At 36.0% G+C, this 13949-nt stretch overlaps 1 protein-coding gene across 8 annotated transcripts in view; it reads left to right on the forward strand.

The window, feature by feature from the left end:
- Positions 1-13949, forward strand: part of KIF3A (kinesin family member 3A) — a 69052-nt gene that overhangs the window by 26032 nt on the left and 29071 nt on the right. For 4 of the 8 annotated variants that reach the window (XM_033181271.1, XM_033181278.1, XM_033181276.1 and 1 more), the window contains exons 10-17: positions 3413-3421; positions 6265-6421; positions 6822-7002; positions 7218-7328; positions 7981-8106; positions 9536-9589; positions 9942-10010; positions 10905-11029. In XM_033181271.1, coding sequence (XP_033037162.1) covers positions 3413-3421; positions 6265-6421; positions 6822-7002; positions 7218-7328; positions 7981-8106; positions 9536-9589; positions 9942-10010; positions 10905-11029 — 832 coding nt within the window. Of the gene's footprint in view, positions 1-918; positions 991-3412; positions 3422-6264; positions 6422-6821; positions 7003-7217; positions 7329-7980; positions 8107-9535; positions 9590-9941; positions 10011-10904; positions 11030-11982; positions 12561-13949 lie in introns of those variants that run through there. The other 4 variants (XM_033181272.1, XM_033181277.1, XM_033181279.1 and 1 more) reach the window with 3 other exon arrangements.

Genomic DNA, 13949 nt, shown 5'->3' on the forward strand with positions numbered 1-13949 from the left:
TTTGTAACTTCAAAAGACAGAAAAATAATGATTTATAGCAAAATTTGGCAAAATATCTGCTGGCTAAATCCAGCTGACCACCTGTTTTTATAAATAAAATTTTATTGAAACAGCCATGCTCATGTATTTACCTATGCTCTATGGCTGCTTTCGCACGAAGCTGTATGGCCTGTGAAGTCTCAAACACTTATCTGTCCTTTTGCAGAAAATGTTTGTCTGACTTAGAGAAATTTTTTTTTGTTCACACCTAGTTTTTCACAGAGTAGATTATTTTCAAAGCAGAAGCTGATAACCGATTTGTTAAAAATAAAAAAGAAAAATGCCACTGTTTAATATGTTAAAATATTTAACAGTAATATATCTTCCTTCCAGGCTTAGAAATTTAAAAATTTTCAATGAGCCTTTTGAAAGTTTTGCTATTCAACCTTAAACATATTTGATAGTTTGATATTTTGGTGGGGAGAGACTGAAAGTGGAGACAGACTAACCTATTATGAAGGCTAATATATCACTCCTATAATATTTCGTATGACTTTAAGTTTTAAAACTCCATTCCTTTAGCTTATCAACCTAAACAGTTTCAATAGACTAAAATCTCACCAAATGACTTATTTATTTTTTATTCTTCTCATTTCAACCCTTTGAATGATTAGGCTTTAGGTGACCAGTATAATTTGCCCACAGTAGTTGCTTAAAGCAGTACACTTTCTAATTCCTCTGTATGGCTTTGTAAAGTAGAGAATATTGGATAAACTACCAAGACTGGTTTTTTAGGAAAGTAAATTTTGGTTCTTTAATACAGAGCTTGATTGTCCTTTAAAATTTTTTTCTCAAAACTGAATTTTTCTCTGTGTATGTGTTCATTTTCTTGATTCCTCTTTCTTTGGTTCCCGTTGGGCTCATTTCTTTGTTTTCCAGGCAGTAGCAGCAGCAGTAGTTCAGACTCCACATGTTCTGTCATAGAGAAACCTCTGGATAAGTTCTTGCCTAGTGAGTGGTAGCTCTTACATTCTCTAACAGAGCTTTGGCTTTTCCATAACCCATGGGCTTCATTTGAGCAATGCTGCTGCACCACTCCCTGTCATTACCTGAAGAATACATGTTGGATTCCTCAGTAGAACAAAGCATGTGATGATTCCTCCTCCCCCTTTCATTGCTTCCAGTTAATCATAATTGTTAAAACATATGCTTTAGCTTATGTTTGAGACAATGGAAGAGAGATTCATGCTTTTGCAATTGAGATAATGTAAAGAGAGCTAGTAAGCTGTATAAAAGAATAATTCTTATGGTTCTTTTTTAGGCTTCACGACACATTTCTAATCCTGCTCAGAATAATGGACATGTAACATCAAATCTTATATATCTAAAAGTACAAATTATATTTGAAGTACACCAATGCCCATTATAACATGTCGTAAAGTTGCAAGTTTTTACACTTTGGTGTCCTATTCTTACTGGTAGCTTAAGATTAAAGGCTCCCAAATAAAGAAAAATGTAAAGCTTGAAGCAAGTAAAAATGAATAGCGTTTTGTTTCAAATGGACATTTATCCATATTTCTAAATTACCTGATAGATTTTAAGAATTTTTTTTTTTTTTTTTTTTTTTGAGACAGAGTCTCCCTCTGTTGCCCAGGCTGGAGTACAGTAGTGCAGTCTTGGCTCACTGCAAGCTCTGCCCCCCGGGTTCACACCATTCTCCTGCCTCAGCCTCCTGAGTAGCTAGGACCACAGGCACCTGCCACCACACCTGGCTCCTTTTTGTATTTTTAGTAGAGATGGGGTTTCGCCATGTTAGCCAGGATGGTCTTGACCTCCTGACCTCGTGATTTGCCCGCCTCGGCCTCCCAAAGTACTGGGATTACAGGCCTGAGCCACCGCGCCCAGCTGATTTTAAGAAATTTTCTAAGGTATGATTAGCGAATGCAGAATCATGAGAAGTTTATGCAGGATCCATCTAGACTTATTTCAAACTTAAAGGCTTTTGTTAAAACTCAGTTTAATTAAGTTGAAAAGTATTACTTAATTTATTTATATTTTATTTTCAGAAGAAAGGGGAGTAGTGTTGCTTTCTTGTACCAGCCTGCAGCTTACTGTCTTTTAAAGCATTATCTGTATACTTACCCTTTCAAAACGAATGACAAAAATAATTGCTTGTTGTTCTTATGCTTTTAGCTTTCTAGAAGAAGAATTCCAAAAATATTAGAAATTTCTTTCTCTATTGACAATTCATAGGCAAGTTACCAAAACAATTCATTTCAAAGGATAATTTGTAAAATACTTGGAATTTCATTAGAAACCACATAGAGGTATTACTTTGTATAATAAACTGTGAAATATGAGAAAATATTTGAGTGGGAGGCATTGCAATTTAGTTTTCTGTTTTAAAAATTATTAAAGAGTAGTTATATGAAAGTATGTTATGAAATGAGTTGTACTTTGTGTAAGAAGTTTTAATTCCTATTTGCATATCTAGCACATAATTTTTTTGTTGTAATGTGGGCGTGTTGGTAAAGTGGAGAGGTGGTTGTCTTAGCATGTGGTTGCTGTGTGTAAATTGTGTGTACCCTCCCTTTTAAATATCTGAATGGCCTTTTTAAAAGGTGTTTCTTGCTTGAATCATTGACACTGACTCCTATAGAATCATTGTTTATAATTACCCTTAGCAGTCTACTAATAGAAGGAATGTAAGTTTGTTACTGTACAGGTATACTTCATTTTACGTAATAATTTTATTTTCTGGAAAAAAAAGAAGCCCTTAATCCGGTTGGGAAATCGGATGTATTGGGAGAACTTGCTGTCTTTGAAAATTCTTCATTAGACCTTTCTGTTAATCAAATAATCGGGAAATTACTGTAATCTAATTTATCTATTTGATTCAGGTTTTTGTGTTAGATTTTCTTAAAGTGAAGCATGCCTGTAATAGATCCATATACAAAAAGAAATATTGAATTGGGACATTTTTGATATGGACAGTGTGAATTTTGTCACTTTAAACATACTAGTTGTTAAAATTGGCTTAATTTTCTGTTTTGCTCTTTTAGATTACTTCCCAGATCTTAGCAGGTTCCTAATTTCGTGTCTACTGTTAGCATAACCACATGGTGTTGAACTGTGACCTTTGCAGGACTTGGGGAATCAGTGTGAGCTCTTGAGATTGGCTTGAGTTATAATCTAAGACTAAGTTAACTTTAATATTCTTCCTTAAATGACATCTCTCATTATGTTGAATATGCTTTCTTTTTACATGGGCTCTATTTCAGTTTTGGTAACGATTTGATTTTTACTTCTACACTTGAATGCTATTATGTATTTTTCTTTGTTTTACAAGAGAAATAATGTTTTCCTTTTTTTCCTCCTCATCTCTGTGCATATGCTTCCTGTCTGCGATTTGCTTACTACTTCTTATTGCAAGATCAAGCAGGTTGGTGTGATTGATTTGCACTCCACATGGTACAATTATTTATCCTATAAAGAACTATGTTATTTAAATACATTAAATTTTTAAAATTTAATAGTTTTTTTTGCCAGGTAAGTATCTGTCTTTTGTATTTTTAACAGTCTTTCAACTTTAGCTTTTAAAAATAACTTCATTTTTTTCCCTAAATTCTTAAACACCCGTTAAACCAAATTTTGGAAATACAAGTGTAAATTATTTCACATTCAAACATTTTCTCCTTTTTTTAAAAAGCCAAGAATCAGATGCCTGGTTATGCCGTGGGTGCTTATGTAATAAAAATGAAATTAATTCAGTTAGGACTGCCCTGAAGTTCTTCCCCTTTAACTTACCCTGGCCAGTTTACCTTCACAATATTAGAGCACATGGCAAAGGGCAATAAAAAAATGTTGCTACTTATGTCTGGTTTAATTAAATACTGTTTATGGCATTAAGTTTTAAAAATATTTATTTGCCTGAAATTTTGTGCTGAATTTTATCGTGCATTGTTAGAAATAGATTTCTTTTTTGTTTGGTTTGTTTAATAAGGTTTTTTTTTAAAAAAAAAGTCTTTTAAAAAATACATGTAAAACTGACTTTTAGTGATGTCACATTTTTAAATACCTGGTTCGGAGAGTTAGTACATATTCATATTCACATTTAGCTTAAAATATTATTTGTGAAGAAATATAATGATTTATCAGAGTGATTCTGGCTAAAGTAATATGTTACTTAAATATTAGGCTTTTGAAACTAACCCTGGCTATATCTCTTTGATTGTCTTCATGAAAGTGTTACAAGACCACAATAAGACTTTTACTACTAAAGTATCAGTTTGGAAACATACCTGAAAGGTTTTAAATTACTAATGTAATGTATTAATTCATGAACAGTTGTGTGTCTTTGTATTTCTACATATAAAATCTTTTTATTAAAAAAATCTTTTTATTTTACTGCTTCTTAATGGGTTTTGAAACTGTTTTTAACTATTAAAACAATTAGAACCCTTGAAGCCTGTACATACTACTGTTCATAAGTTGATTAGATCATTTCCTCTATACTGTTAGCATCACTGTCTTCATGCATTTATTATTTTTATCTTAAGGTATGTCCCATTTTTGTCTTTAAATACTTATAATTCTGAGATGGAAAGCAAGTTACACTTTTTAAAATGTGTATACTTACTATATACCTGAACTGATACTTTGTAGCTTCAAATTTCTAAGACATAGTATAACTAATGGAAGTACTATGGGAATAGTAGTTAAATTATTTTAAAGTTATTTTTTAATAGCTAATTCGTAAGATTCAATACGGATGACTGTGCCAAACAAGACAGTAAATAGAATCAGTCTACATCCTGACTTTTAGAATGCAATTAATCACACCACACCAAAGCATGAATTTGGATCAGTGCTTTTATTTACTCTTTTGTTTCATTTGTCTCGTGCCTTAGGTTTGCTTTGGACTTAGAGTTCTATAGAAGTAATGTATTTTAAACCCTTGAGTTTTTTACATAATTTTGTCCTGAAGAGTTAAAGCCTATTAATGATTCTTCATTTCATAGTTCCTGAAAGAATATACTCAGTTATATATCTCCATCATAATTGTTTTTCAGTTCTTTTACCTTGTGAGGTGGTGGGAGGTTAGCTTTTGGATGGAGACATTAACAATTTATAACTCTTATGATTTACCCTCTTCTTCTGTAGTTCTTTGGGAAGGAAGTTAAGAATGACAGAAAGGTTCTAGGAGAGCCTCAGACCAATTCTATGAAAAATTGTATTGGTTTTCTGAAGGAATGTATATTTCTAAGAAACTGTATGACCAGAAATGCATTGTCTTTGATTCAGTTTCATAACTAGTTTAATAAGCTAGTTTTATTTTCTCTTTTTTTATTTGGATTTTATGATTTTGAAATTCATTAATAAACTTTCTTTGAGCACCTATTACATGTATGTAAAATACTTTATTAGACATTATTAGCAAAAATAATCAATTGGAAGCCGTATTCCAGCTTTATTATTTGGTAGCATTTCTACTTACATTTGACACTTGGCATGGTTACTCTGACTTAGGGAGCCTTCGAGTCTTGAGTTTGACATAATAGCAAGCTATTTTAGTTGTTCCTTTAGTGTATGATGATATATCTTGACAGCTCAGCTGAGGAGTGAAATGCTTGGTTAATTACTGTCTATGTAACTGTTACATAATTACATAGCATAGAATTTTTTCCTTTGAAAGTATGCTGTGAAATAAAATACTTTAATGTTATTTAACAAAAATTTTAGAAAAACTCTGAAAAATATATTAAAACTACTTGATATAAATTCTGCTTGATATTTTTATCTGTGCGTTTTATACCTATATATGACTTTTATTCACTTGTTTTGTGTGAAATTGGGAAAGATATTTTAAGGAGTCGCTTGATTTTGTACTTGGTTATCAAGAAAAAGTAACTGAAGAATCATGTTGCTTTTTTTTAAACCTGTATTTGTTATCTGGGGACATACTTTTTTTTTTAAATTTGGCTTTCCTGTTAATCTTTCTTTTCCTATTACTTAGCTCATCTATTTTGCTTCTCTTTCACTTTTGTTCTTAGTTATCATTGTACAATTGGACAACAGTTTGAATTTAGTAATGAGTTATAAAGTTCTTCTAGGAACATAATAAATGGAAATGCATGGTATTATTGGTTTGATTTCCTTAAAATATTGATAATTGGTTTTGTATTACTGAGGAGTGTAGGCATTTCTACATTGAAGGAGGTAATTTATATAAGTCTGAAACATTGACTCATTTTAGTGATTGTTGCAATTAAATGATTCAAATAGGAAAAAAGAAAGTATCCCCAGACAAGATGATTGAAATGCAAGCAAAAATTGATGAGGAGAGGAAAGCACTTGAAACAAAGCTCGACATGGAAGAAGAAGAAAGAAACAAGGCTAGAGCTGAATTAGAGAAACGAGAAAAAGATCTTCTTAAAGCCCAGTGAGTATTATTGGATTGAGATGAATTCATGATTTAAATTTCTGTTTTTTCATAGGATATATAAAATAGGAAAATTGCATAGTAATTAAAAGCTTCATTTTTGTCTCTAGTGTAACTATTTTTGGATAGAAGGGTCTATTGTATATAGTGTATTTCTAAAAACTAGATCTGTTTTGATTATTTTATTTCCGCGTGATAGGAGAACATATCAATGAATTAGAATGAGTTACACTTTAAATTAGAAATTGATATTACACAGTTGTATAATTTGATAGAGATGTTACATAATTATATTGTATTTTGAAATTGTATATCCAAATTTTCGTTAAATTTTGGGAAATGATATTAGTAGAATAATAGATGATCCGTGAATATAGAGTATCCTCATTCTAATCAACAGACAAGAGCATCAGTCTTTGCTGGAAAAATTATCTGCCCTGGAAAAGAAGGTAATTGTTGGTGGGGTTGATTTGTTGGCCAAAGCTGAGGAACAAGAGAAACTTCTTGAAGAATCTAACATGGAACTGGAAGAAAGGAGGAAAAGAGCAGAGCAACTTCGCAGAGAACTTGAGGAAAAAGAGGTAATGTGACTTTCTGTTTTTAGTTCGGTATTTTGCCGGAGAGATTTAACTTTTCTAGTGGAAAGCTAAATATCTATAATCGTATTGAAATTTTAAAGCATGTTTATGGATTGCTTTGAAGATCAGAGTTGCTAAGATCACTTATGTCATTTGTTAAAGAATTAGATATTTGATTTTACAAAGAAAATTCTGAAGTTTACTAATTTTTGTCATAGCAAGAACGCTTGGATATTGAAGAAAAGTATACCAGCTTGCAAGAGGAAGCACAGGGAAAGACGAAGAAGTTAAAGAAAGTTTGGACTATGCTGATGGCTGCAAAATCAGAGGTTGGTTCTCTTAGAAATTACTTACTAATGCAGTTCTGAATTTTTTAAAAAGGAGTTGTTTGATTAAGAATTTATAAGTAATCATAATGTGAGCTTATAATTTAAAAGAAATAAAATATTTATCCTTTATGTGCAATTTTAAATTTTATCTATTAGACTAAGTTGTTTCTTTTCAACCTTAACAAATAGTGTAGAATAGATGCTGATAGTGTCACGCTGTTTATCACTTTTATAAAAGAACTAGGTGGCCGGGCGCGGTGGCTCAAGCCTGTAATCCCAGCACTTTGGGAGGCCGAGACGGGCGGATCACGAGGTCAGGAGATCGAGACCATCCTGGCTAACACGGTGAAACCCCGTCTCTACTAAAATATACAAAAAATTAGCCGGGCGAGATGGCGGCGCCTGTAGTCCCAGCTACTCGGGAGGCTGAGGCGAGAGAATGGCGTAAACCGGGAGGCGGAGCTTGCAGTGAGTTGAGATGCGGCCACTGCACTCCAGCCTGGGCGACAGAGCGAGACTCCGTCTCAAAAAAAAAAAAAAAAGAACTAGGTAAGCTCTCACAGGTCTCTTAGACAAGCGTCCTATGTGAGATGGTGCTGTTTTGTAGTTAAAGTCTTGTTTGTTCATAATATTTTTGTGGATTTTCTGGTAGATGGCTGATCTTCAACAAGAGCATCAGAGGGAAATTGAAGGCCTACTGGAGAATATTCGGCAACTTAGCCGGGAGCTTCGACTTCAGATGCTTATTATTGATAACTTTATACCTCGGGATTATCAGGTAAAAAGGAAGTTCTCTGCCCCAGATAGTCACTTGACTGGGGTTAAGGAACAAGGATTTCTAATTTAATTGATGGTAAATACTTAATACTTCAGTTATTGAATGTACAATATTTTGAACAAATGCCAACACTTTTCACTTTAGTTGTTAACTTTTCTTAATACATAATCTGTGTTTGAGTATCTAAGGATCTCAATGAGAATTTTTTAGCCTTTTAGATGAACTCAGATTCATGTATATGCAATCAGAATCAAGGTGTAAGTCCCATTCCTACATTCAGCGCCCAGTATCGTACAAGTAGAATAAATGGAACCCCTATGCTACCTTTTTCTCCCTGCTGTGGATGCTGATTCTTTTGTGTGTGTATGTATGTGGTAAAATGTAGATAACATGAAATTTACCATCTTAGCTATTTTAAGTGTGCAGTTCAATGGCATTTAGGACATTCACATTGTTGTGCAACCTGCACCATCATTCATCTCCAGATGGATGCTAATTCTTAGTACTAGTATAATTTTAAAATCTCAGCCTCTATTTTTTTTTAATCCAAAATTTGTCTTTCCAGTACATTTTGGTAAACTTAAACATTATGATTTTTTTTTTTTTTTTTTTTTTTTGTCAGGGAGACAGAGTCACCCTGTTGCCTAGGCTGGAGTACAGTGGTGCGATCTTGGCTCACTGCAACCTTCGCCTCCAGGGTTCAAGCGATTCTCATGCCTTAGCCTCCTGAGTAGCTGAGATTACAGGTGTGCACCACCACACCCAGCTAATTTTTGTATATTTAGTAGAGATGGGGTTTAGCCATGTTGGCCAGGCTGGTCTTGAATTCCTGATCTCAGGTGATCTGCTCGTTTTGGCTTCCCAAAGTGCTGGGATTACTAGGTGTGAACCACCATGCCTGGCCAATTTTTTTAAAAATCTGTTTTGAATCTCAATACAACTTTAAGAAATTTGTCTGAAAATAAGTCTTAGTCTTTTTTTTTTGGACCTTAGGTACATGGAATTAATCCTGGGTCCATGGTCTATTCTCCTTATTGGTCCTTGGATGGCCTGCTTTTATTTAGTTATTTTTGTAATGTTGTAATGAACTCATCACCCAAAACAAAAGCTAGGACCCTGGTAATAACCTGCTTCTAACCAAACAGTTTCCCCTTCCCTTATTTCATTCCTTTGCCTCTTCCAACCCAAGGTAATCATTATCTTGATTCCAGAGTTTCTCGTTCTGTTATTTTTTCATTTTTGTTTAGTTTTATTGCATCTACATCCATTCCTAAGAAATATATATTTTAGAATTTATAAAAAGGTTATATCAGTATATAATGTTTTGAGACTTTTATTACTCAATGTTATTAAGATTTTAGTTTTATGACTTCAATATTTTAAATGTTATTAAATATTAAAAATAGGCTCTCTTTCACCCTTTTAAAAGGAAATGATTGAAAACTATGTCCATTGGAATGAAGACATAGGAGAATGGCAGCTAGTGAGTATTACCTTAATTCTTTCATGAGAGTACTTCCTATGGTCTAGATATTGTACTGGCTACAACAGGGAGGAACGTGGTCCAGTGGATGAATCAGATGAGAATCCAGTAGGGCAGATAAAATATTTTTCTAATTCTGTGTAATTAATTGTAACATACAGATCATGGTCTGGGTGGAAATGATCAGGGTCAGGGGCTATGTGGGACTAAGTGACCTCTGGGGCCCTTTCTGCTCCAGCATTCAAATCATATTTTACTAGTGTAATATTAGGATTTCTCAGTTAGTTGCCTAACTCACAGTATTGATTACTAATTAAGACATTTCTCTCTCTCCCCCTTTTCTTTTTTTGAGAAATGTGTTGCCTATACAGGAAATAACATGAGGAAGCAAACCCCAGTACCTGATAAAAAGGAGAAAGATGTAAGAGTACTTCTTTAAAAAACACAAAACTACAGTTGTTTCTTTATAGGAATATGAGTCATTAAATTGTATTATCAACCTGATATCTGTTAATCAGCTGTGCTGAAAAACGGGCTGATCTTTTGGGAATAAAGGCTCTAGGATGGGGTGATGAGGAGGACCGTTCTGTTTACCATCAGTCTTGATTTCAGGCTTGTTCCCACCATAAGAGGGCATGGAGTCACTCTTTGGAGTCCTCTTTTCACTACCACTCTGGGTCGTAGGGTTATGGGTAGAGACTAGAATGTGTCTTTCTTTCTCTTCAAAGCTAGTTCTAGTCATAGGTCAAGAAGAGGAGGGAGCAGGCCGGGCACGGTGGCTCATGCCTGTAATCCCAGCACTTTGGGAGACCGAGGTGGGTGGATCACAAGGTCAGGAGATCGAGACCATCCTGGCTAACAGGGTGAAACCCTATCTTTACTAAAAAAATACAAAAAAAACTAGCCGGGCGAGGTGGTGGGCGCCTGTAGTCCCAGCTACTCTGGAGGCTGAGGCAGGAGAATGGCGTGAACCCGGGAGTCGGAGCTTGCAGTGAGCTGAGATTGTGCCACTGCACTCCAGCCTGGGCGACAGAGCGAGACTCCGTCTCAAAAAAAAGAAGAGGGAGCAGCTTTAAGAAAAACAGCAGCAGTTTTTCTTTGTGTGGAAGGAAATTTATAGTGTGTCAGGGCTTCTTACTCACCAACATTTGGTGAGTACGTTTTAGATACCGGAATTAGAAGATGATGTCATTAGACATTTCTTTGGTTTTAGTTTCTGCAGGTTTTTTTGAGGAGTTTATTCAGTATTTTAAATCTTCCCCCAAATCTGGCTTAACTCTTTCCCTTAAGAGTGCTTTTTGTTTGTTTCTTTTAGCCCTTTGAAGTGGACCTTTCTCATGTGTATCTTGCCTATACTGAGGAGAGTCTGCGTCAGTCTTTGATGAAACTAGAAAGACCACGAACTTCAAAGGGGAAAGCAAGGCCAAAGACAGGGAGAAGGTAAGGACTGTCCTTGAATCTGATGTAATGAAGGCATTGAGGTATTCTAATTAGATACATGTACAGGAAGTTAACATTTATTTAGTTAAAACATAATACATATTTTAGCTGATTTATTAAAAATCAAATTCCTGGCCAGGTGCGGTGGCTCACGCCTGTAATCCCAGCACTTTGGGAGGCCGAGGCGGGCAGATCATTTGAGGTCAGGAGTTTGAGACCAGCCTGGCTAACATGGTGAAACCCCCGTCTCTACTAAAAATACAAAAATTAACCAGGCTTGGTGGCTCATGCCTGTAATCCCAGCTACTCAGAAGGCTGAGGCAGGAGAATCACTTGAACCTAGGTTGTAGTTAGCCAAGATCATGCCACTGAACTTCAGCCTGGGTGGCAGAGCAAGACTTGGTCTCAAAAAAAAAAAAAAAAAAAAATCTAATTCCTTGTGTATTAGAATTTGAGTAAATAAAATCTGGCCAAAGAATTAAGGTCTTCCAACTTCTTAGGTTACTGAGTAATAGAATTTATTTTTGCTGGGCGCGGTGGCTCAAGCCTGTAATCCCAGCACTTTGGGAGGCCGAGACAGGCGGATGACGAGGTCAGGAGATCGAGACCATCCTGGCTAACACGGTGAAACCCCGTCTCTACTAAAAAAAATACAAAAAACTAGCTGGGCGAGGTGGCGGGTGCCTGTAGTCCCAGCTACTTGGGAGGCTGAGGCAGGAGAATGGCGTGAACCCGGGAGGCGGAGCTTGCAGTGAGCTGAGATCCGGCCACTGCACTCCAGCCTGGGTGACAGAGCCAGACTCTGTCTCAAAAAAAATAAAAAATAAAAAATAATAGAATTTATTTTTAATTCACTCTGTTATTTCCAAAATGTATAATGGGTTTAATTCCTTAATTCTTAGACTAATTCTTCTTATGAAATGCTAATTAATTTGCCTGTTTGGTCTCCCAAGGTATTATATTCAGCTGGTTAATTTTTCTGTCACAGTACCCCAAGAACCTTGATTTCCTCAGTCACCAGCTAAGGAGAACTTCCTTGGACATTTTCCCCTTTCCTTTGGGCACTGGTTTTGACTGTTGGGTAGCCTGCATGTATCATCACATAAGCTCAGGGAAATCGGGATATGGGAGTCCTGGGCTGGAGCTTATTTTTTCCTTTCCCTTTCCTACATCAAGGACTGTTCAGTTTATTTAAGCTGATTTTAAGACTCTGGGGCTCCTGAAATGTAGAAAATAATAAGCTGCTTTGTTCCCTACTTTGAGTGCATGGACTTTCAAGTTACATGTGGGATGAAGTTGTATGGTTTTGATATTTTTGTGTTACATAATCTCATAGACATGACTTAACACTTACAAATTTGGGAAGGTTGAACTCAGGGTTGGGCAAACAGTTGAATATTAAAAATGTACAAATTTTTACATTCTTTAGCGTTTAGGTGAGGGGTTAAAAACTTTCCTATACCAACACATGCCATGCATATTATGAGTGAAGCAAATCAGTTCTAAGAAACACGAGTCCCTTTAGATGTATCTTTTACTTTTCCTTTTTTTTTTTTTTTTTTGAGACGGAGTCTCGCTCTGTTGCCCGGGCTGGAGTGCAGTGGCCGGTTCTCAGCTCACTGCAAGCTCCGCCTCCCGGGTTTATGCCATTCTCCTGCCTCAGCCTCCCGAGTAGCTGGGACTACAGGCGCCTGCCACCTCGCCCAGCTGGTTTTTTGTATTTTTTAGTAGAGACGGGGTTTCACCGTGTTAGCCAGGAGGATGGTCTCGATCTCCTGACCTTGTGATCTGCCCGTCTCGGCCTCCCAAAGTGCTGGGATTACAGGCTTGAGCCACCGCGCCCGGCCTACTTTTCCATTTTTAATAAAATGACAATGCAAGTGTGGTGATAATTGGTAAGACATTTGTCCTCAGCGTAGGAGAAAAATTGGCAGTGGTGAGCAGTCCTGTCTTAAGTGAGTGGCTTCCTCGTTATCTATGGAAATAGAGGGCTCATTGTTTCTGGATCTTCTCTTTTCATTTTTTTTTTTTGAGTTGGAGTCTCACTCTGTTGCCAGGCTGGAGTGCCCTGAGTAGCTGGGATTACTGGCACCTGCCACTGCACCCTGCTAATTTCAGTATTTTTACTAGAGATGGGGTTTTGCCATGTTGGCCAGGCTGGTCTCGAACCCCTGACTTCAGGTGATCTGCCCACCTCAGCCTCCCAGAGTGTTAGGATTACAGGCATGAGCCACACCGTGCTTGGCCTGGATCTTCTCTTTTCTAAGGAAGAGCCAGAAATTGGAATTATTTACTTGAGATCTCTCGGTTTTACTTTTTTTTTTAAACTATACGGACCCTAAAGCAAACGAATAAATAATATGATAAGCTATTTGAATATATTTTCCAGAACACCCATTTTAAGATATGTCATTTTTTTAGTTTAACATTAAAAAGATCGTGTAGCCCAATATTATATGAGCCAAACTCACCATCTCTGTTTACTAGAATTGGCCTGCTATAACCATGGAAGCCCTAAGAAAATGATAGCCATAAACATGGATGAATACATGCATTAAATGGTTTATTGATGTTATATTACATTATATGATATGTTCAATGTGATGTTCCTCATTAGAAACACATAGATGGGTTGGTCAAAATTGCAATAAATATAATACATTAATGTAGCATTTCCGTAAGTCCCTACATACGCCTCTGTGAGGTGTTGCCTGAGATGATTTGTTTCTGATTTCCTCTGAATGCACTTGTACCTTTCGAGTACCTCAGAAGAGATAATCAGGGGGTTCAAATCTGGCAAGCATGCAGCTCACTTGGCCTGGCCACATGACCTAGTCCAGTCTTGGAAATTATCACCTGTCCTATCCCTCACTATCTGGCATAATGGAGTGGGCTGCCATCCTCTTGCATTTACTCTAAG

Source organism: Trachypithecus francoisi, unplaced genomic scaffold (genome assembly GCF_009764315.1).
Source record: "Trachypithecus francoisi isolate TF-2019V2 unplaced genomic scaffold, Tfra_2.0 Lachesis_group2, whole genome shotgun sequence".
Taxonomy (NCBI): Eukaryota; Metazoa; Chordata; class Mammalia; order Primates; family Cercopithecidae; genus Trachypithecus; species Trachypithecus francoisi.